This window comes from Netta rufina (assembly GCF_964035555.1).
Source record: "Netta rufina genome assembly, chromosome: 2".
Classification (NCBI taxonomy): domain Eukaryota; kingdom Metazoa; phylum Chordata; class Aves; order Anseriformes; family Anatidae; genus Netta; species Netta rufina.
In genome coordinates this window covers 108,024,955-108,048,710 of record NC_140124.1, presented here as the reverse complement: position 1 = coordinate 108,048,710, position 23,756 = coordinate 108,024,955, and the positions used below count along the sequence as shown (strand labels likewise).

At 43.0% G+C, this 23,756-nt stretch overlaps 1 protein-coding gene across 1 annotated transcript in view; it reads right to left on the bottom strand.

The window, feature by feature from the left end:
- Positions 1 to 348: 348 nt before the first annotated feature.
- DLGAP1 (DLG associated protein 1) overlaps positions 349 to 23,756 on the bottom strand; it is a gene marked incomplete at both ends in the record, with an annotated part of 138,600 nt that continues 115,192 nt past the window's right edge. Inside the window, 5 exons of the mRNA XM_084306997.1 lie at positions 349 to 558; positions 3,378 to 3,530; positions 5,684 to 5,775; positions 14,268 to 14,686; positions 22,062 to 22,153. Of these exons, the coding sequence (XP_084163123.1) occupies positions 349 to 558; positions 3,378 to 3,530; positions 5,684 to 5,775; positions 14,268 to 14,686; positions 22,062 to 22,153 (966 nt within the window). The remainder of the gene's footprint in view (positions 559 to 3,377; positions 3,531 to 5,683; positions 5,776 to 14,267; positions 14,687 to 22,061; positions 22,154 to 23,756) is intronic.

Sequence of the window (23,756 nt, the reverse complement as noted above, 5' to 3'; positions counted from 1 at the left end):
CCGCGTTTATTGGTTTCAAACAGAAAGAGGATCGCACTCGTTTACATGAGGCAAGGTGGCAGCATCAGTACATGTGTGACAAAGCATCGTGATGACATGGGCAAACCTTCAGGAAGCGAGGGTGGTTAGAGGACACCTCTTGGAGGACCGACAACTACGCCACGGCGGTGGGATTCATCGGGGTCACCGGGACTGCGTACAGAGAGAGGGGAGGGAGGGGTAGGGGGAGAGAGCAGAGAGAGGAGGAGGTACAAATACTCGGTGGTGGTGACCTGGAGCAGGAGCCTAGAGGGGCAGATTGTACAGGAGACTTGTCTTGCCAGAGAGAGTCCTCCTGGTCGGATCCCTTCATAGCCTGGTCTGGGCTTCGGGGATGTATATCTCAATGCTTTCGGCGCTCTCGGTGGCTGAGTTCTGCCGGACGGACGCCGCGCGCTTGGCAGCCATCAGCCGCTTCCGGGCCTCCTGACGCTGCGAGCTCTCCAGAGAGCGTTCCCGGATGAGCGGCACCTGACCTTTCGATGGCTTCTTTGGCACTGGAGGAGGGACCCTTCTCTCCTGATCAAAGCAGAAGGTTAATGGCATTATACAGCTTCTCAGGGAAAGGCGGGAAAAACTAGGACGCGTCAGTAGTTAGAACACACATTTTACCTACGGTCTGTTAGCTCCTATCTGCCCTTTTGTCTTCAGTGAACTGGCTAGAAACTGAGCTAGAGAGGAGAGCGTCTCAGGCGCGGCCTCGTACCACCGGCACCGCTTCACGCGGCTGAGGAATAAATCCTGCTCTCTGCAGCGCGACCCCGGGGGGCCCCGGCTCCTGCAGCTCTGTTAACAAGCCCGGCTGACCGCAGCCGGCACCGCCGGGACGGGGCCGAGATGTGCACATCACCTCGCCCCCCAAAAACGGCACCGAGGCAGCGCGAGGTGGTCCTGCAGCAGCAATGGGACGCGGTGGGCTCGGCATCCCACCTGCGGCAGTCAGCTAGCTGCCTGCATGTGGTTGGTGCTTCAGGGTGATAACCATCAAAAAAAATAACAACAAAACCAGATATTCACGTACATATTTCATAGAAACTTAGTAGCCTGCTCCCAAGTCCCCTGCTTCAGGTCTGCCTGTGCAAGCTGATATAAACCCTGGCCTCCTGCTAAATAGGCATGCCACACTACAGCCAGCTCTAGCTTGAAAAACTGGTAGGAAAAAATTAAACACCATGAAGAGAACATGCATTAATCATCACGGTGGTGGCTAGCTCCAGATACGCGATTGACAAGGAGGACTTTTATGTACAGCCTGGTGCGTGGGTACAAAAAAAAAAAAAAAATCAGAGCGGGATCTTTCCTGAAAAAGAAAAGTGTATTCAGGTCTGAATTTCAGGCGTCCACAAAGACTTTGTCAAGTTAATTAGATTGTCTTTTAAGTTACATCCCCTTCCAACTGTGAACACGGCCTCTGAACGAAGGGATTTTATCACACTACAAAGGTCCCATTCTGCCCTTGCGTTTTCTCTCATGCTGATCACAACAGCGTCCACGGCTTGAAAGATAAAGGTGCTTAGTTACACTTATTCATACTTTGCTTTTTCTCTCCATCCAAGGCTTAATCTATGCTGCTTAAAAAGGACCCAATGGCAAAGGCCAAAGGCGATTGCAAATATCATTTCCACAGAAAGTTTTTTCTTTTCTTTTTCTTTTTAAGAAATGAAATGTTCTGTTTCATTTATAATCATAGACAAATGCTCACTGAACGAGGAACACAGTCAGTGTCATTCTTTAAAATGTGTAATCTTTACCTGCCTACCATAGGTCTCTTTCTTCAGCACTACTTAACTTCCTTTAACCCATTATAGTCTTCTTTTTGTTGGAAATTCTTTGAAATGTTTTTCAGAAGCAAACAAAAAGCACAGCTTTTTAAGGAAATCTCTTGTTTCTTACTGCCACAATTAAAAACACTTGGCCTACCCGCTCGACTAGATACGCTAACGAAAGACCATACACCAGCGTTTCTGTGCATGCACATTTGGTGTTTTTAACTTCCTTTTCCGACAGATATTGGGAAAAAAATAAAAAAAAGAAGATAAGAAAATGACTTGCCTTCAGTACCTCGGGCTAGGAAAACACATTCCCATGCATCCCCCTACAAAACACTAGGTGTGCACAAATGGCGTGAGCATGGCACGACTAAGTCAGGAATGAATGAGTATTTAGTCTTGACCGGAGGAGGGAGAGTGCTACCAGCACTGCCTTTGCAAACTTCCTGCTGCAAGATTAACGGGGTTCATTATCGTTATTGTTATCTGTCCAAAACAAAACACCGATTTGGTCATTGGGAGCGAGCTAACCATGAGTTCGGGGGGCCCAGACATCTGGCTGAGCCACTGTACCTCTAGGTCTTGTCCCCCTCCTTCTGGCATCCCTACCTGCTTGCTCTACTCATTGGTACCAGACCAGCCACAGAAAGTCTAACAGAGAGTCAGCCATCAAATTACATACCTACAGGAGCACAGCAGGGCATTAGACTGTTGGTTCCTCTAGGAACAGACCTGCCCTTTAAGTACCTGCTGAAACATTTGTGTATTTTGGCTCACCCCAGCGCTGTTCGTCTTGATGTGGATTGTGAGGAGAAAAATAAGGCAATGGTGCTGAATGAGAATGGGAAGTGAAATGTGGCTCACACTTGGAGATGTGTTTGTTTTTTCATGGTGACAGAAGAAGACTACATTTAAATAAAACCCCCAAAGCTCCAGATGATTTTTATGCTCTCTTGGATAAACAGCACTACCAGCCAAGTGGACCTGTTTATGAAATCATCCATTAAAAACAAACAAACAAACAAAAACCAAACCAAACAAACAAACTAAAAAAGAACAATAACAACAACAACAAAAAAGATGTGGAAATTCTTTCATGTGACATTTTGGAAGGCATATTTTTGATATTGCTCTGTTTGTAATCTGGTTACCAAAGTCAGTGATGGTTACAGTGCTTCCCTATTTTTTTCAGTAACACAACCTAGAACTCTTGCTATATGCAATAATATGAACCGTAAATGTGATTTATTTAATTTTAAGAATCAATATATAAGGCAGTTCCTTCCAACGATTGATCGTCTAATATGATTAAATGTAAAGCTTAACAAAGTACCACATTCCCATTATCCGATTCACAAAGACAGATTTGGTTTAAAAATATGCCTGAAACATATTACAGATAATATCCCAGATGATTATTATGTAAACATTGTCATTACAATGAAATTAATTTGATATGAGCTTCATTTCACATTTTTAACGTCAACGCTGTAACACAGAGGCCTATTTAATTTGTCCAGTATTTGTGCAGGGTTTTAAATGAAGCATACAAAATCTACAATGTTCTACCTTCTTGTCATGAGGATCCATCTGTTTCCAATTATTGGCCTTTAACTGATGAAGTTCATCAAATTTCATACTAATATTTTCTATGGACAACTGCAGCATATCCCAAAACCCTGCTAAATCCTGGGAGGTCGGCCGTGGATGTGCATTAGGATTCTGTACAACAGAAGAAGAAAAAAACAACAGTTGGGCTTTAGTACCTCTTAATGTAAAGCATTTGTGCAAATGGTTATGAATCTTGCTAGGAAAGCAGTTTCAGCAGAGAGAGCCATCAAGGAGACATGAGAGAGAAACCACAGCGAGCACTGACTGGGTTTTTATTTGCAAAGGGGCTGTGACAGCATCAAGCCACTGTGCCCCCATGGGCTTGTGGACACCACCCAGTGGGTTCAAGGGTGTCATCCTGATAACACTGAAATCAATTGCCAGCCTCCTCTTCACTTTGACGAGGAAGGATTCCCCGCGATATTGATGCTTGCAGGAACACTGGGACCTGTGAAAGCATACTGTTGCTGCATGTACACACAGTGATGGACAGATGCACAAACACTTCTCCCACACAATCCGAATCTAAAAATCTAAAGCCTACAAAAAGCCACCATTTCAGGTAAAATCACTTGTCATACTCCTCAGGCCATTTTTTTTTTTTTTTTTTTTTTTTTTTTACAAGAATAATCTCTGCAGGATGAAAAGCTCTGAAGAAAACACATAGAAGCACAGCAATTTTTTTTTTTTTTTTTTTTTTTTTCAGGCTCATTTTTGGGAAGAGTGATATGCCAGACACACTGCTGGCCCACAGCTGGTGGGCCCTGGGCCTTGAGAGAGGCAGGACAGCCACGGTACCTCTCTCTCTGCACCATACATATCAGCTGCATCATGCTGGATGCGCCATGCAGGGCTTGCAAGTGGGCGCAGTTCATCTTCACCTTCAAGCTCATGGGCCTCAAGAGGAATCCTCATTGCCCAGTGAGCCCAATGTAGTGAGGCTCCTAGCTCTGGAAATTTTGCATGCACAGTAGGCATATGCGAAGTGTATAAATACATAAATTATTATTAGCCTCCTGAACGTTGTTTTACTTGGTTCAAGTGTCACTTTATGCTTAGGTTTTCTTCTTCACCTCAGGAACAACAAACCTGAGAATATCCTAAGTTTTGCTTAGGATACTTCTATTTGTGATTTTCACCTCAACACTGACAAATGATTTTGGTAGCATGGTTACACCGCCGAAGCAGCAACTGTAGAAAACTAAAGTATATATTTTCAGATGCATAAGGAGAGTAGAGATTATATCTGCATTCTTAGTTTTTCAGTGCTTGGGCAGGTTGCTCATTGTTGGCTTTACAGAGATGCACAACCACTTTTTTTTTTTTTCCTACTAAGAATCAGAAGGCTTGCTCAAAAAGAAATTATTTCTGTTACTTTCACTCACTGCAGGCAGATTCTGGTTTGGGTATGGATTTTCAAGAGTGCATTAAATGGAGAAGACAGCCACCTCATTGTGCTGAGTACCGCAGGGTTTGCTTTCCCTGTTTTGTGATGACAGAGCATAACACTTTGTGATTTCTGTGCTTCTAGGAATTTATACCAAAACTAAGAATTAAATGTATCTATTGTGCAGGATTGTTAATTAAAAAGTAGAAAAACTTTTGGAAGTGCTGCTGTTTTACGGACAACTGTTTTAGATACATGGTATGAAATATTTATCATCAGGAATATCATTGTGATACCACCACTACTAATGGCATAAAAATAGCAAATACTACTAATAATAGCAGTAGCATATACCAGTTGCATACAGTAATAATTATTGTAACATACTGGCTCTTTGCCCTTTTAGCACTTGGGAAAATTACTTTTATCTCTTTTGCTGTTGAGGTGTTGGAGTACCAGCCACCAATCTTCAAGGCCTGATTTCCTGGTATTTCTGTCTTGCTGAATAGAGGCGGCATTAGGATTACGTGAGACTTCTGGTCCACCCTGACAGACCCCAAGATGGCACCCAAAAATCTCCATGCCCACACCAACCTGAACTCAGGGGTGAAGGGACAGATCTAGCTGCAGAACTTCAGTGATATCTCACCCAAAGCTTTTTGCCTTTCTTTGTTTTAAGGATCTTAAACTATTAGCAAAACTCATGCTGACTCCACTGAGTTTGACGGTGTCACTCCCCAGTTCATACCAATTCCTTTACTGGGAGAAGTTGTAGACCCTGCTAGTCAGAAAAGGTCTGCTTCAGGTGATTGTCTTCAGAGACAGTTCCTCTGGCAGTAAGAGTTACACAACAGTATTTATCAGAAAAGTTACATACCAGGTTTTCTTCGCAAAGTTCTCTGAACTGGTAAAATTTCTGGGCCATAAGGAGCTGGGCACTGCCCACCGCAGTTCGGATTTTCCCTAGAACTGAGAGAAAAAAAGAGGCATAAGTCATGGTGTTCTCCTTGCTGCAGCCAACCAAAAGCCTACAAAATGAGAAGAGAAAGCTGTGCAGGAACCAGCACTAGGTTTCCTAAAGAGTGTTGTCTCTCAGACATGGGTTATTAGCAAGATGACAATACTGATGGCAGATCTGCACTAGGCCAAAGCAGGCTGCAAGGGCTCTCAGGTCAGCCTGCACTGGCAAAATATTAATCTGTTGGTACAGCTGCCTTTCATTCTTCAGTGAAACAACTTCCAGCTGGCACAGAGCACTTTTATCGCAGTACAGGTGTGACTGATCAAAAGCTTTTGCACCCTGCATAGAAAGCACACAAGATATTGCACCTCCGAACAACACCGGGACACAGGCTCAGGCTGTGAACACAAACACAGCTTCCTGCAGCATGGCATGCATCTTTCCAAAACTGTCATCAAGCACGCAGTTCGGAAAACACTGCTTCTACCAGCATCTCTGCCATCTTGTGCAGTCAACGTGATGCCTTGTTTTCAGGTTTAACTGAGTGTTGCTTGATGTGAGCCCTGGAAAGGGATTGAGGAATTGAGGATTGTAATACACACAGATAAATCTCATCCAGACCCTTTGAGTTGTTTTTTTTTTTTTTTTTCCCCCATGAGCAGTATCAGAAGTGGCTTCCGCTGTTGAATGCGGGTACCCAGACACTCTTCAGGGAGCGCTCACACCCTGGCCTCTTCTCCTCGCTGGTCCTAGCCTGTCCCTTGCGCTGTCTGGAGCAGCTCTGTACAGAGGGTGGATTAGTGGTGGTCTCCTCCCTTTCCCTGCCAGCTGAAATAACTTTCTATCTCCCAATTCTTTGGTTAAAAAGATATTTAATTTTTCACTTAATTTAATTAAAAATAAAATAAAGCAAACAAAGAAACAACAAACCACTTCAGTGAAAACCATGAATGGCAACCATTGTGTCATCATTTTCACCACTTCTGCTCACAGATCCTTGCAGTACCCGCTGTCCCAGACATCAGATAAGTACAGCAGCTTTTCCATGACAATTCCACAGTGGTGATGGAGGGACAGGAAATAAAGAGACCTGAAGTGGCCTGCTCAGGGTGAGTGAGTTGCTGGCAGAGCTCGAAGAGATACTAGTCCTAAACTCCCACTCTTTGCATCATCCCTTAGGCACAGTTACTTTTTGTGTAAAACCTATCACAAAGGTGTCAGAGCTCCACTGGAAAATACTGCTGGGTATTTTGATGGGAAGGGAAGGGAAGGGAAGGGAAGGGAAGGGAAGGGAAGGGAAGGGAAGGGAAGGGACAAAGAAAGAAAGAGAAAAGAAGAAAAAAGAAAGAAAGAAAGAGAAAAGAAAAGAAAAGAAAAGAAAAGAAAAGAAAAGAAAAGAAAAGAAAAGAAAAGAAAAGAAAAGAAAAGAAAAAAGAAAAGAAAAGAAAAGAAAAGAAAAGAAAAGAAAAGAAAAGAAAAGAAAAGAAAAGAAAAAAGAAAAGAAAAGCGGAAAGAAGGAAAAAAAATAGAAAAAGAAAAAAAAAGAAAAAAAGCCCTTCTTTTTTGGGGTCTTGCAGTCCTGTGACCAGCTGCAACACGTGTTCGCATTGTGTGACCAGAATGCGGCCGTGCAAGGCTTGGTAAGAGAAAGGCATCTCCCAGGGATTCGCTCACGAATCACACGCTAAGCAAGCTGGCACAAACACCCACCGCGAAGCGAAACCAGACGCACAGTAGTGGGGAATCTGTGCTCTGCTCCTTAAGGGCAAATGGCTTTTCCGTCAGCAGCCTTAAAGCTCACTCCTTAAGGAAAAGTGGGATGTGGAGTTCATTTATACGCTAGACATACAAAGGAAAGAAAGAAAGAAAAAAAGTGTGTGTGTGGGGGCAGGAGAGAGTCTTTTCACATTTTTGGGGGGAGCTATAGGAAAGAGCTCTGTGAACACACACAGAGCCCAGACTTTCATTTTGTTCCCAGAACTCGGCTCAGCGCTGCCAGGAAATCGCCGTGAGCTGGAAGATCCACCAAGCAGAATATTTTCAGCATATTGCGCAGGGAGTTTTGCACACAACTCTCATTATTGTTAGCAAGGCTTGCGTGTCTAATTCTATGCGCACAGTACTGAAAATGGACCCCTTGGTGTGTCTAGTCATTTATGCAACCCAATATGCAAACCACTCAACTGAAAGGGCTCTTCAATAGTAGGAGGAGCTTCTCCGCGAGCTTTCATGTGGTTCCCATTGTTATGAAAACTCTTCCCACTGAGTATATTTGGGAACAGCTGCCTCATCTGGAGCTCGGCCACTCTGACGCTTCCCAAGACTTGGGAAGGGGAGAAAAACAGTCTCTCAGCTTCTCGGGAGGGGAAAACAGATGAGACAGGATCCTCCTGGAAACCTGCACTAACCGAGCGGCGGTCACATCCCGAGCACCAGCAGATTTAAACACACCTTGCTGGCAGTGGATGGGAGCATGCCCCTTCCTCTGGGGGAAGAAGAGCTTAATATTCAGAGATCTCAGCGGAGGGAGAAGGAAGTCCTTGTCCTTGGCTGCCTAGCGACTGGCTATTTGCCGAAAAACCATCATCCCAGCTGACTGTGGGATGCATGCTGATGCTGTTCCCTATTGTTGCCACTTCTGCTGTAGCCACGGCTGTATCTAGTCAAGTGTCACTGATTCCTCGCCCCTCCAGAGCAAGCAGTCTGTTAATGTGCAACCAGTCAACAACCAACTCTGTCACGGAAGTTAGGAGAAAAAAAAAAAGGGGGGGGGGGGGGAGGGGGACAAAGAATGTGAAAGACTGAAAGGAATCTCTCCAGAAGGCACAAAGCCTTATCAATAGCCACAGCTCTGTTTCCAGACGCGTGTTGCTTTTAGTGTTTTGAGGCAGAGTGCCCAGTTTTCTTACTCAGTCAAAACCTCCAGTGCCAAAGAGAAAGGCCAAGGTGTAGTAAAATAAAAAATCGAAACAGCCCGACACTTTCTTAGCAGAAAATCCTGAGAGGTTTGAAGCCATACACTGAAAAAGTAAATGGAATTGCAAAATTCCATCCAAAATGCATCATAAAAGAACCAGAGAGAGCAAGGGGAACAGCACAAATACATATAAACATTCAAATCGATGTTTTCAGCTAATAGGATACCAACAAAATACATAAAACCAAGTAACAGCAAAGAATACCAACCCATCAAGATGCAATCATAACAGATTTAAACACCTATATAATGTTATTCATGCCTGCTTTCTTTTCCAAACAGGGTTATCCAGCACACTCAGCACCGTCGGATCTGAATGCCTTCCAGTAATGCATGAAGCAATGTTATTAACATCCATCATATGCTTTGCTGTCACCCCGTCCCCAGGGGGAGAAGCGTGTACCGCAGTGTTTTTGTTTTCACAGTCTGATTTTTATTTATTTACTGATTTATTTTTTTGCTTTGCTTTGACCTCTCTTCCTTGTAAATCCAGTTATCTCCTGTAATGACTTTTAAGAAATAGACAGTCATGTCTATTTTGGAAGAACTGCTTTTTTTACAGCTGTTTTGATCCAATTCAGTTCATCTGGAGTGCCTCCTTGCTATTATTGCTGCAGACCAGAGGCCACAGAAAGTGATTCTGGGATAGACATATGCCGGGGAATTTCCTCGTGTCCCTTAGCCCCTAGCCTGTTGCCCTTTTAAAACATAATGAAGTATAAACTTAGACTATGTGCTTTTCAAGCAGTACGTGGTTGCTTCTCTTAGTTCTAAAAATTGCATGGGACCTACTGTGGGATGGTATTGTTATAAGTATCCGCCCTAAGTTTTCATGGGAAAAGAAATGAAAAGGATTTAAAATGCAAGCAAAGAACTGGTGATATCGTCACCTGCCCCGCCTTGGAAGGAGACTGTGTATGTCACAAGGAAAACAAAAATGCGGAAAACAGCTAAAACAAAGCAAACCGAAGTGATGTGAAAAGTCATCATATAGGAGCCAGGGGAGTTTTGGAGGAATGACCACCTTTCTGGGTCTTAAAGCACCAACCAATCTCTTTGCATTTCAACTTTGCCACCATGCCCTGGAGGCCTAAGGAGCAAGGAAGGAGGCAGGCAGGGCTGTGGCTGGCAGGTGCTCCTGGTGGGACAACACCTGGCTGGCCGCAGGGCGAGGACCAAGTGTCAGGAGCAGTGGCAGGGGTGGCAGGCACCCGGGCTGACATTTGCCTTGCAGATGTTAGCTGCGCACTGTGCATATGAAGCAACCCTGCCATAGAGCTGTCACAATCCATTTCCCAGCCAGGATGGACCAGCGTTTTAGCCTATTCATCCCGACAGAGCTACATTTAAATAACGCCAAGCATGACAAAAGCCAGGAAATTCAGAGTTAAGGCTACTGCTCAGGTTTTAAGCCCAGCTATTAAGGAGAAAACAGCCAAATGGAGCAAACTTTGGAGCAGGCAGTCCTTGCTTTGAGTCATATTTACTTATGGGAGTGATCTCATTGAAATTAATAGGGCTGTCTGCATGAGTAAATGCTATTCACTGGGAGTAAAGCAGTTTCCATGTGCTCTCCGACTTACTTGGCTTCTATTAGCACACTTCACGTTTTTTCCCTAGCTACGTCGTTTCACTGCTTGTGGATTTCTTTTTTCTCTGCCAGCCTTTGGACGCCGGCAGGGCTGCCGGCCCGGAGCTGGCTTTCCTAGGAGAAACGCCGGTGTGTGGAGAAGTCCCTTCCAGGGAGAAGTGAACATGGGAGCAGGAGGAGGAGGGCGGATAGGGTGTGTGACCAAAGGTGGGCAGCTGGGGGCTGTAGGTCGGGCTTGTGGCTGTCCCTGCATGAGGCTGCTGTGATCAGGATGTCCTGCTACCACCCTGGGGATGCAGTCAAAACAAAACAAAGCAGCAGAAAGCACACAAACCGTATCATTTGCTAGAATTGGCCGAATTTAGACTCCAGTCTGAAGGTTTTCACAGATTTGGAGCCAAGCTCTGCTTGCAGGCTAGTCCAGGGGAGTACAACCTACACACAAGGCAGTGAGCGACATGTCTTGTCAGAGCCTTGGTTTTCCATTTCAGGTGTTTCTTCACCAGCCTGCCTCTCCTTGCCACTAAACCCATACCATGGCAGACTTGTGGTGAATCAGGCCCGCTGTTTGCTTTCGATGGTTATCTCAGCACGGGAGTTACATTACAGCACTGCACGGAAGGGAAGCGTGCCTGCCAGTGCTCACAGCTAGCCTGCCGGCTCTGTCGGAGACCCGAATGCCCCACACAAATCCCAAACAACAGAAGGAATCCAGCAAAAGCCAGGCCAAGCTGTGGGGTTATGCCGCTGTGAAATAAAGAGGTCAGCTGCTGCCTGCTAGCAGCGCTGCGAGGCGAGCCAGACCTGTTGCTGCTAATGCTGCATCTGTATGCATTAATTGCTGGGGAGGCTGAAGCAAAAAGTCGTCAACGCCAGCAGCCAGGCTCTGACTGAACAGCATTTCGCTGGGCAGAGGTGGGTGGAGAGAGCGGAGGGGAAGGAGAACAAAACAAAACAAAACAAAACAAAAGGCAAATGCTTGATTTCACTTGAGGCCTGATCCAAAGCTTCAATCAATTCTTATAGTGTGTTTAGCCTCACATCTGTAATTAACTAATTAATTTATTTTTTTTTAATGAGAGCACTGGAGTTTGCAGACAACACCCCTATACCAATAAAACACACAGAAGCCTTATCAGGTACCCTAGCCTGAAGTGTGAGTGCTCTTCACCTGCCTGTTACACACGCTACAATTTTATCAGAAAATGATTTCAGATAAGACCAGAATATACCAGACAATAAATAATTTAGGGTGCGGGGGGAGCCGTATTTCTCCCTATACTGGCATTTCAGCAGGCAGCCACCGCCCCGCAGCTTGTTTTTATACACAGCACCAGACTCCATTCCTGGCTCGAAGCGTTCGGGCCCATCTGGCAGATTCGTTCCTAGCTAGATAATACCCCACGTCTCCCCGTAACACACCAGCTACTGTCAAGCAGCAGCGAGCCGGCTCCCCCGGACAGCTGTTTCGCACAAGGGCCGCATTGTCTGCAGGCAGTGCGGATCGCTTTACGGGGAGCGCCAGGGGAGAGAGCCCTCCGTCAGCTGCCGCGGCATCCAGAAAGCCTCACTCGTCGCACACTGACATTATTTGGTTATCTGGCCAAACACGCGCTGCGGATGGCGGGTCGAAACAAAGGATGCGCTCCCTGCCCTGGCTGTGTTTCATCAGCTACACCGAGCCGCACGCACCTCTTCTCTCCCCCTCTTCAAAGTTTGTAGATGTATAAAAAAGGCATAATTTGGGGCTGGGTTTGTAACAACCAAGCTTTTGTTTCTGGCGCTGCCGAGCGGGCCGCGTGGCCCCACCATATGCTTCTCCTTGGCACCAGGTAGAGCGGGACGTGCCGAGCCCTGCGGGAGGCAGCTGCCCCATGCCGGAGTGGCCAGCAGCATCACGCCAGGATTGGTGCCTCAGCAGGGGCTGAGCAACGTAGGCGACCCTTTTCCTCCTCCTGCTTCCAGGAGAAGTGCTGGGCAGAAAACTCCAGAGGGGGAACAGCCTGCGGGACACGTATCGTGTGTGCTATGAGGGGCATTGGTAAGAGCCAGCCCGGCTACGCCTTTATCTCCCTCACAACAGACTTCTCTCACTGACGGTTAAAAGAGCTTTCAAACGATCATATAGCAAAGGGAGAAAATTCTGCACACAGACATACACTTTCTGCATGTATCAGCCCTGCAAAATCCATGTCCTTTGCCTAAAGTGAATAGCTCCTTCAGTGGACAAGTAAAATATGTAGGCCTTTCCACTATTGCTGGTCATTGTGGCAAAGAGAAAGCCAGTGGGTTTTGTGGCTTGGACTTCCAAATGTTTTGTCATTTCCTATTTTATTATGTACTCACGCATCAGTTTCAATCTAAATTCTCTTAGTTCATGGCTTTATTTCTCACATAGTAACAAAAGAAAACCTTTGCATTCTGGTACATGTTCAATGAGATTTTTGAATGTATTTATAATGTAAATTAAAAATGAGATTAAAATACTTTAAAACTTGGGGAATCTGGTTGTACTTTGAAGGTTAATCCTTCTGTATTTTCCCCCAGAGGAAATAGCTAACCTATTATATAATAGAAATTTTGTAGAAATAGAAAAACTGAATGTACATGTTAATGTAAATGCTAAGGTTATCTCATACTTTCCATTAGAAGTCAATTTCCAGTTGCTTACAGTAATGTCTAACTATTTAAATCAAACTTCTCTATGGTTATTTCCTACACTAGGTCAAATGGAAAGTTTCAGCAGAAATGGATTATCCATTACTAATTATTTAAAACCTACATTTTTTTGTCAGTGTTGATCCTTTTCCTTTCATAAATCAAAACCTTCACACCTCAAAAGAATTACAGATGAATTTGAATTTTGGTAGAAGGAATCCTGGAGCTGAAGTTGTAGGAGCTCCAGTTGTAGGAGTTTTAGGAGTTTGGTAGGACTTTATTTTGGGGTTGTAATAGTGGTATTTGCTATATCCAAGAAAATACATTTAGGTGTCCCAGAATTATAAAATAATGAAATTTTGATATTCAGGTGCTCATTAGTGATTTCTAGAAGCTCCCTCTGAGAATTTGAGAAAACGTCATTCACAAGGAACATGCTCCGCAGCCCACAGATTTACACATGTCCAAAAATTGATGGCTAGCAATAATACTGCTCTTTGTAATGGAAATAAATGGAAAAAAAGATCTGTTTTACTGGAGGAAAAAATGCTGGACAGGGAGCCACTTGTTCACCTCTTCTTCCCTAATTAGTGTGAATATATAAGGCATAAACTACCCAAGTCTACTTACTAGTGAAGGTTTACTAGACAGGAAAGTGTCATTCCCACTACTTTATGGGTGGGGTAATATGTCTTGTAGTGGTGACAACTAAGAGTTAGGTTGCATGAGTGTGTGCATTTATCACAGAATATGGAGAGCTTTTTTTTACCAGGAGGGTCAAACGAGTGAAAACTGCAAGAGACATGAGGGGAGACAACAACTTAGAAGCAAAACTTGTAATTTGTTTCAGCTGGGAGATGCATATGAAGGCTCTGATGCAAATTACCTTCTAAAAAGGCAGTGAAAATATGAATTTAATGAAAAGGAACCAGAATCTGTTAAATTATACTCTAAGGTTGTGAGAAGTGATTTCAAATGGAAGAGTTATGAAACATCAATACTGCAAGATCCCTATTCAGGATCTCCTAATTATCCATTAAAGTATGCAATCCTAAAAGCTACTATCTCTTGAGTTTCAGAAGTGCTGAGCATTTGCATTCCCTGTCAACTTTAATACACATTATTGTATACATGCATACAGTCCTTTAGAGAATCACGACCATAGCTTCATTAGCTAAGTAAGACAGGGAATGATACAGAATTCACAGGAGTCAGATTGGCCTATATTAAATACTTTTTTTCTAGTTGCAATATTATTGTAGTCAGTTACTTACTGTCCTCAGGTAAGTTGTTTTCCCGTTCTTCTCTCTCCATCTGTTGGCACCAGCCTTCCATACGATCTCTCTCTGCCTGAAGTAGCTTCAGAAACCAGTGGCCATCTCGTGGGCACACTGACCTTTGAACAGCCTCCAGAGGATCTTCAGTGATAGAGTCAATCCAGGGGTCAGGAGGAGGTAAAATGGATGGATCAAAATCTGTGTCAAAGTCATCATCCACTGCACATGCATGGTAATGGTTTCCTGACCCTTGTATGCTAACGGTAGAGGTGCTTGCATCTCGGGAAAATTGTCTTGACATTTGTCCAGAACACATATTGTCCTCTTGAGGGTCGATTATTTCAAAGTTCTCATGGAAATCCAGGTCTGCTTGCACGGCTGTTGTTACACTATTAGATCGTGTAAACCTGCGAAAGCTTTGGAGGGCACAAACACAACATGTTTAGCAAGCTTTGGCTAGGTGGCATGAGATAAGTTAGGTAAGAAAGGACCTATTAAGATTCTGCCTCTCCTCCTAAGAATAGCAGTCATGGCTCTCAGTGCTACATTCTGTTTTTTCTTGAAATGATCAGCATAGACTTCTTTTCTCACTGCAAGCCAACAAACATCTCTCTCTTTTGAATGCAAGCTCACTGCTTACTGAGGCAAGCACCCCTAATTGTGTCATTTAACAAAGCCAGAGGCTAGCCCAGGAGATAGCTAAAAGTGTTGGTGGCTCAGGATTTTAGGTCACCAATTCATGGAAGGTTAAAAGGGCCTGATTTGAAGCAGTGGCTGCTCTTTCAACTTCTAAAACTCACCCCCCTTTGAAGTTGTACACCTGAACTCACAAGTCATATTTCAAAAATCATTCACATGAGATTGACAAGAAAATAAAATCAATGAGTCTACTATCTAATAGTGTACATTACATTTATAAAGAAGGTAAGTTTTAGCCCAGCTAAGTATTTTGTATTGCCTCTTCATAACTGCTCATCGTAATTACGTACTTGCTAATTTCCTGCTTCTGCAAATACCAGTGCCAGCTCTCAGTTCTAGCACCCATTCCCAGTGTTAAGACCTTTTATTTTCCATATTCAACCCGTGGTCTCAAAACAGGCTCTTTTCCACAAAAGTTAACTTTCTCAGTTACTGTCCGTGTTACCCTCATCATGATGGCTGCTACCCTGTAGATAGCCTCCTTTCATCTTGCATTACTTCCATATGTTGGACCCTTTGAGGGCAGACAGCAAAACCCTGTGAGATTGCAGGAAAGCCAGGAAGGGTGAAGGCATAAGCATGGGAGGTTTGGAGGTTTGTGTTTGAGTGTTTTTTTTTTTTTTCTTTAAGTAAGCAGCACCCCAAATTCTGCAGTCCAAGGAATCTGAGGTGGCGAGGCAGATAGAGAAGGAGCAGAGGGATGTATGAGGAGTAAAAGACACATAATGCAGTGTAGGGGGTGGCAAGTGAGAGCAAGTATGACAGGCAGTAAATTGTGAAGGGATTGAGTGGAAAAGATGCAGGCAAATAATTATAGTCAGTGTAGCTCTAGAAACTGATATGCTGAGGAACACAGGAAAAATTCAAGTGAGGCAGGTATCTGTCTTGCCCCATGATGGAAGGAGATAAAGAAGGTAAAACCATAAAAGTAATTAACATAGATGTTACTTAAATCAATGATATTTAGAATTAACATAGTTTTGAATTGAATGGTGACAGATTCCCAACCCTTCTTACTAATCCAGGATGCCACCACACTCAGGCAGCTGATAATGCAGTCTGAATTTATTCACAATCTCACATTTACTCTTGAAACTAGTGTTAGGACCCATTTCTCTGTGATATTTTGGCTGTTTTGCCCTCACCAGTGCTATTTTTAGCTTGAGTTTGAGCAGCAGTGAAAATCTTGGTGACAGCAGAGCTGAGAACCATTTAAACTTCCCTTCATTTATATTCCGTCTTCCACTGAAGAGTAACAGCTGATTAGACAAGTATGACTGACAGCACTTGGGCAAGTGTCTTTAGTCTGCAGCTGGGGAGGGAGCAGATGGAAGGATGCTGAAGGAGAATTTCAGGTGCTATATACCTGATTCATCCAGATACATAAGGAACAGTGCAGCAGACTTCAGGGAGCACTGTATCAAGTTCTGCTGGTAGAAGATATTAATGGTGGCTGATGTAGGGCAAAGCAAAACAGGAGTCAGGAAGGGTTCTTCAGTTAAAAAAAAAAAAAGGACCAATTCCTCTGCAGAAGAAAGCTCCAAGTATCTTCTCAGCCAAATTGGTTGCTGGAAAACCTTAACAAATAGATTGTGTTTTTTTATAATGGTCTAGAATACAAAAATAAAATAAAATAAAATAAAATAAAATAAAATAAAATAAAATAAAATAAAATAAAATAAAATAAAATAAAATAAAATAAAAAATGCAGCAGCTGCTGCTTGCAGTTCTTTAGAAACATGTGGTTGTTAAGTGACACAGAAGCCATGGGCTGTGTTGCTGCAGTTTTGCATGATATGCACCAGCAAACCGAAAAATATTGAGTGAGCAGAACTCTGCAGCTTGGCAGTATTTATCCTTTGACAAACAGAGCGAAGCATTTTGCTATGGACTGATACAGCAGAAAAAGTTCAAAAGGGAGGACAAGGATAATTGGCGATAAGGTATGGCTCCCACAGGAGGAAAGACACTTCTTAGTTTACAAAAGAGATGGCTGAGGAAGGCTGAGAGTGCAATGAAATCCTGACTAGGTGGCATTTCACCATTTTTGAGGGCAGGAACTGCAGGGAGGAAGGTAGCTGTTTGTAAGGCTTAGAGGCCTGAAGATTTACATCTAGCAAAAATAAAGTACTTCTTCACACAGTGTGTAATTGTAATTAAGTACTGCTTATACACACCCTTCACACTTTTCCTTTGCACACTTTCCTTTAAATTTTTCATGAGTATCTGCTACCGGTCCTTGGCAGAGAAAGCTGTTAGACTGGTATTAATGGTTAGAAAGACTTGAGGTTTAGGCTGACTTTACAGTGAAAAGGTTTTGGTCCAGTCTGTGTGAGTTTTTTTTTTTTTTTAAATACTGCTTGAATTTGGCTACCAACCTGACAAATCCCTTATCCCCATCACCGAAGTGCATGCTTGCACACTCACATACACACTAATGTGTGCCCATACCGGCACCTTGCTCACACAGGACCTCTTTTCAGTCATTTAGTCTGGGTTTGCTAAGAGCCAAGGTATTAGTACAGTGTCCTCTTCCACACCTTCCAGAGTGAGAAAAGCAGGAGAAAAGCAACTCCCACAGAGGGAGGCTGGATCCTTCTCCATGACCCTACTTCCACACTCACTCCTGCTCTTGCTTTCTGCAGTGCCATAGATTGTGATTTGCTTCTGTTTTAGATGACCATTTATAGTTTCAGAGAACACCCTGGCTTTTCAGCCTACACCAAATCCCAAATGTGAAAACATCGAGGTCTACTTGCCAAGAGGATGTACTGCTGGAGGCACTACATTTCAAAGCTTTCAGGAGCATACTCTTACCATACTCTTACTGGGTTCATTATGAGCTAGTACCACCAAAACCAGACTCTGCTCAACAAATAAAACAGAATGACCTACTTTCTTTTGCCTTTGTTTTATCTATATTATAGTATGCTACAGGCTTGTTTGACAGATTCTTGGCAGTGGATTGTGTAACCTATCTGTCTTCAAAAGAAAAACAACTTGGCAATAGAATATAGCATCAGTTCAAAATTAAAAAAATACTCCCAAGGAAATGTATGCTGAATGACATGGAAATACAGGAAGGCATCCACTATCTGCCTACCTCCAGCACATCTACATAAGCCACCTAATAGATGGTAATCTTAGCCTCTGACATAGTTTCCTCGCTCACTTCCAGGATGTTTTGCTCTTGCGACATACCGTTTGTGTCCCACATGTGTCCTTTTTGTTTTGCTCTCACTTAAAGCTCCTTACCACAGGAGAGCTGTTGAAGCTAATACTTAAGTTTTCACTGTCTCTACACATACAAAGCATCCACAGGTCTACCTAAAAAAATAAGAGTTCAGAAATTGCTGGTAATTGTTAAAAACAGAGGCTTCCTTCTTTCTCTGCTTTCAGGCTTGGTCCTTTTGTATTCAGTTGTGCCCTGCAGGCACAAGGTGTAATAATTACAGCTTCAGAGAACTACAGCAGATACCTGGCCTAAGGTGCAGAAAGCCATGAAACCTCAGACTGGATAAACCAGTATGGAGAGCAACACTAGATCTGTTTTGAACAGCAACAACGGGGTCACTTGTTAGCATTTGACTCTCTGCTCCTAAATGTTCTTTTGCTTTCTTTTGAAAAACATGTTTACATTTCAACTTGGAGAACTTACTTCTTTCCTAAACAAACAAACAAAAACCAAAACACAAAACCCAGAAAAGATGTCGGTTCTAAACCAACTGACCCATGGCAAGTGTCAGTGGCTCATACATTAGATTAAACCTGCCTCACTCTACCTATTGGCTATATTCTTTCTTGTTGTGGGTTTGTCCGCTAAGCTGGAAGCCACCCTCAGCAGAACAAAACAAAACATCCTGATGGCAGGATCTTTGGCCATACATCTCCAAGCTACAGTGTCATGTTCTTTGCCCTACACCTCCCCCTCTCCCACTAACATAGGCTTTTTTCATTGCTGAGAGTCTTAATGGCGAAACTATAATCCTTTATTATTGTTTCATGTTACCAAAATCCTATAGAATTTCTCAGTTGAATGGCTCCCACTGTGGAGAATGCATGCAGCCATAAAATGCTGCAGATCAAAAATCAAGGAAAGATCAGTCCCAGTTTAGTTTAGCTAAAATACAGATTTGAAGGTCATGTCCTAAAAACTAGAGTTAAGAAGTTTGAATTAGAGCTTATGATGGGCCCACTGTGGAGGGAAGACCCTAAAATTTGTGTATTTTATTTTTCAGGACAATATGTCAACAAAAACAAAAACCTAAATGAAAAAAGAGAAAAATATGGCCTCATATGGTAACAAAAGCCTAAGAAGTGATTTTTTTTTTTTTTCCCAAAGATACAGAAGATTTTTTGTTTTGTTTTGTTTTGTTTTGTTTAATATTACCTTATCACCACTTCAAAACATTTCATTTGATATGGTGTGGTGTACCACACTTTACAGACCCATAGAAGCCAGAGAAGATGGAGGAGGAATGTGCACCCATGGTCTTAGTCTCCTACAGATGTCCTTAGTCCATAAACTACCATTATTTCAGCATTCATAAATTCTTGTGATGGCAAACCAAGTAAAATAACCAGCTGATAGTACAACTAGGAGCAATGAGCAAGATAATTTTCGGGGTAAAGATGTAAGGGGAGGAAATGTGGTGGCACACATAGCAAGATGCAAGAGATTTTAAGTAATTAAAGAGTTATGGGACTGAGAGCTGAAGGGATGTGCCCCTTGTTCAAAAAGGATATATGTGTGCTAATTGGGCTGGCATAATATATGGCTTCTTCTTTTCTGGTTCAGTAGAAACAGTTGACTTCCAACAATTCAATTATCTTCTGTAAGTGAAGAAGGGAAGGTGGTCCCTTGAGGTCAAGAAGGAGCCCGAGGTAGAGAGAAAGGACAAACTGAAGTGGAAGTGCCCTGAGTTTTGTTAGAAATACCTTTCAAAACTGCCTCTGGAAGGGATGGGTCATGTGAAGAAAGGGGTGGAACATTTTATTTGGGGTTTTGTAAGCATCATGAGGGAGATCAGGTGAGATAAGAGTAACAGCAGGAAGAGGTCACTGTTGAAATAAATGTATGCTATTTTTGTTTTTGTTTTTATTTTTATTTTTAATTTTATTTTTTCCCCCAGGAGAAGGACTGGACTGTGGAACTCTGTAAATACTAGAAATGTTAGAGCTGCATTTAGAGGATGGGTACGAAAAGGAGAATTGAGAACAGACAGAATAAAGAACGAAGGATAAGACGAACAGCAGTGATGGATCAAGTTATAATATGGTCAGGTAGCGGTAGGCACATTTATCCCTTGAGCAGTGCAAGAGGAGGAGGATTCAGTCATTTGTCTTGGCAGGAAGCCCAGGTTGCAGAGAGTGAAGGGCTAATGAAAGGTCTGAGCTGAGGTGGAAGATGGAAGAGATATACGGTGCTCCAAAGATGCTCTGGTTTTGAGCCACTTGGATCAAGAAATGGAGGCAAAATCTTTTGCTCGCTTGGTCCAAGCACAGAAGCAGGAAAAATTAAAAGGACATGAGGAGGTAAGACTCCTTAGGGCAAGAAGGACCGTCACATTAGGTGAGGGAAAGGGGGAGGAAAGAACAGGAAGCTAAGAAGAGGAGTGAAACAAATTTTGTATGGTAGGCTTTTGGTGCATTAAGCAAAGAGATTTCCTGCTTTAGAACAGTGCACTTAATAGCTTTGACTGGCACAAAAACATGATCAATTTACTGTATTTATATCGTTTGCTGTGTCATTCTTCTTTTTTTAGTTTATGTCTATTTAATATTTCTGAATCTTGGAATAATTTTTTAAACACTCATTTGTCATGGATTCAATTTGGTAGAGCTTTTCGGAGGTTCTGCAGTTAGGGCTCAGGGGCAGGGAGGAAGGCACTGTATTTACAATTCCATTCCTGTAACAGATAATCAATACATTGTGCTTTGCTGTGTTAAAAAATAAAAATAAAAAAGGAGTACGAGTGCCAAACTGTGCTGATAAACCCTTTGTTTCTTAAGTACACTCATTTTCTGAGGATTAAGGGCTGTCCTTTATCTGCCTGTTCACTTCTGAAAGTCCATGATAGATTGCTGCTTGTTCATCTGCTCCCAACAGCAGCAACCTCAACTTTATCTGCAAGAAATGCCCCAAACACAGCTGCCATGAGGCAATGCAGAAATAATGCTTCCTCAGGGCAGACCTTCACAGGCAAATCTTACCTTTTTCTCTGCAGCAATAAAAACAGCAATAGAGAGAGGACTTTGGAAGTAAGGTATTTACAAACAGCCTTTTTTTTTTTTTTTTTTTTTGTGGTGGTGGGTGGTGGTGAGGGAGGGCTGGGCTTTTGGGATAGTTATTGCCTTTGTGCTCAGGCTGGAGGGAAATGGTCCTTCAGCATCTATTCTAATGTGCTCATTTATCTAGTGGCAGAAGAGCTGTGGGTAAATGGGGCTGAGGTCTAAGGCATAAAGAAATGTCTGCCAGAAAGAGATGTTTTAGCAGGTTAATGAGGAACTTGGTAACAGCCTGACAGGGTCATTGCAAATCACATTTCTTTTTTACTGAAATTACTTTAGCCTTTTGAAGCCACAGGAAAATACTCTGCTACTTTACAGAGATATTTCACTGAATTTAAAATAGTGTAGATAACATGTTATTTTTGAGTATTTTTAGCAGATGTACAGGGGGAACAAAAAGGCATGAAAATGTACGTCTCCTCTAACCAACACCACAGCCAGCAGGCCAGGGAAGGACTGAGGGCCCAAATGCTGTCAGCTCAGGTTTGCTGCACGCAGGTTTTCTCAGGAGAGGCTGCAAGGTGCCCCTTCTCTTGCTGAAAAGCACTAGTGCCCAGTGGCTGCTCCTGTGCCATGCTATAGCCAGGTGTGAGCAAAACTTCTCCGGTTCTCCCACTGCTCCTGAAAAATCACCTCTGACAAACAAGAGCCAGGACATTTGTAAGTCTCAGCTTCTCAGCTGGATGACCTAATGATTCAGCGGGGAAGCAGGTTTATGTTGCCATGCAGGAACTGGGACTCTTAAAAATTAATTGTAGCACAACTGTTTACTCTAGGAAAACACTATTAACTTTCACTCACCATTTCTCCTCTTCAACTTGAACTCCTATGGACTGGAACTTACTAGTTGCTTTGTTTTCAACTGATTTGGCAGATTCTTCAGCACCATCAACCTTAAAAAGCAAAACAAAAAACAACAAAGCACCGCAGCTCATTAGAATGTATTTTGGCAGAGATATCACCTGGCTGCTTACAATTTCTATGCACGATCACTACTAAGTGTCTGTGCATATGGCTTGTACCATAACTACCTTCATCCACTTGGATATCTTATCTCTGGTATGCAGTGTCTGTTCATATTAGTGAATATTACTCATTCTTGTTAATCTGTAAAGTATTTCTGTTAAGACAACGTTAGGCCTGAGAAATGCAGGTGGGGTTTATCCAGTATTTTGTGGAGACTGGATGCTCAGATTTGCCAGAGCAGCTGGAACACTGCTTGCTGCGCTGCACCATTTGTTTGATTTCACCTGTTAGTTTGTACCTGCACATGTAGGTAAGTCATGTCAAAATGATGAGTTTACTTTGTTTAAATGTCAGTGTCCTGAATCAGAGCACTGTACAGGTAGGATATGAAGAAAGTAGATATCAGAGGCATTTTCTCTGCTGCTCTACTGTGCAGACAGGAGGTCCCTAGGAGCACAAGCAGGAACTTTATATTGCCTCTGTGAGAACCAATAGTTCTCACAGCATTAAATGCTCACAGCATTTAATGCTCACTTAGCATTAAAGTTTAACCATTGATGTACCTTTGAGAAAAATCACAAACTTCTGGGTCCAGCCAGTGTAGTTCCTAATTCCAGGTGCTATATATGAGATTGCTAGTCATACCAAAACAAACAAACAAACAAACAAAAAACAAACAAACAAACAAAAACACAAAAAAACCACAGCAAGTTTGGACCACAGTGACCTGTGAACCTACTCTGACCCCAGATGTACAAGATCTCCAGATGTAGGTAGCATCTCCTCTACTGGCTTGCTATTGAGAGCAAATTCAACAGCCCTGTGCAGGAAATGTGATCAAGGAGTTTCAGAACTGTTCAGTGAAGTAAAGTACTTACTTGATGTTGAAGCTTTTTGGGACCTAATTCCACCTTAAATAACATAACTGACAGAGAGAGTTAACCGTTTTGATGGTAGGGTTTCTCTTTGTTTTACTTTGCTTGTTTGTTCAACAGATTTACAGCAAAGGCTTGTGGTGACCTAAGAGCAACTGAGAGGTGCAGAGGACACACCAGGAGGTTCACCACAAGTGCATGTTCGGTTTATTTATTACAGGAGGAGGCAAACCTCAGTCTAACGTGGCTTGCACTGCTCCACAGAGATGAGCCAAACTATAATGAAGATGTTTACCTGCTCTGAGTTCAGTCTAAGGCTGAGTGAAGCTCCCATTGCAGTCAGGAGAGGGAGGCTGACCATCCCCACGCACCTTTCATGGAGGGGTTGTGATTATGCACGTCAGCTCTAAGTTTCAGAATTTTAGCAGGAGATTTTCAAATGCTTGAACAGTGTTTGGGACTATGTTTTCCTCAAATGCCAGGAAACTGGGTCTCCCGTGACTCTCAAAAGCTGCATTCTTTACTTGCAGCAACACTACCTTCGGAAGAGACAGCTGGGAAATGGTGTCTTTGGAACCCTGGTTCACGTTACAGCTGTTCATTTGGGCTTCTGCGAATGTGGAAATTATTTCTTTCTACCTGTTACTTCATCTGC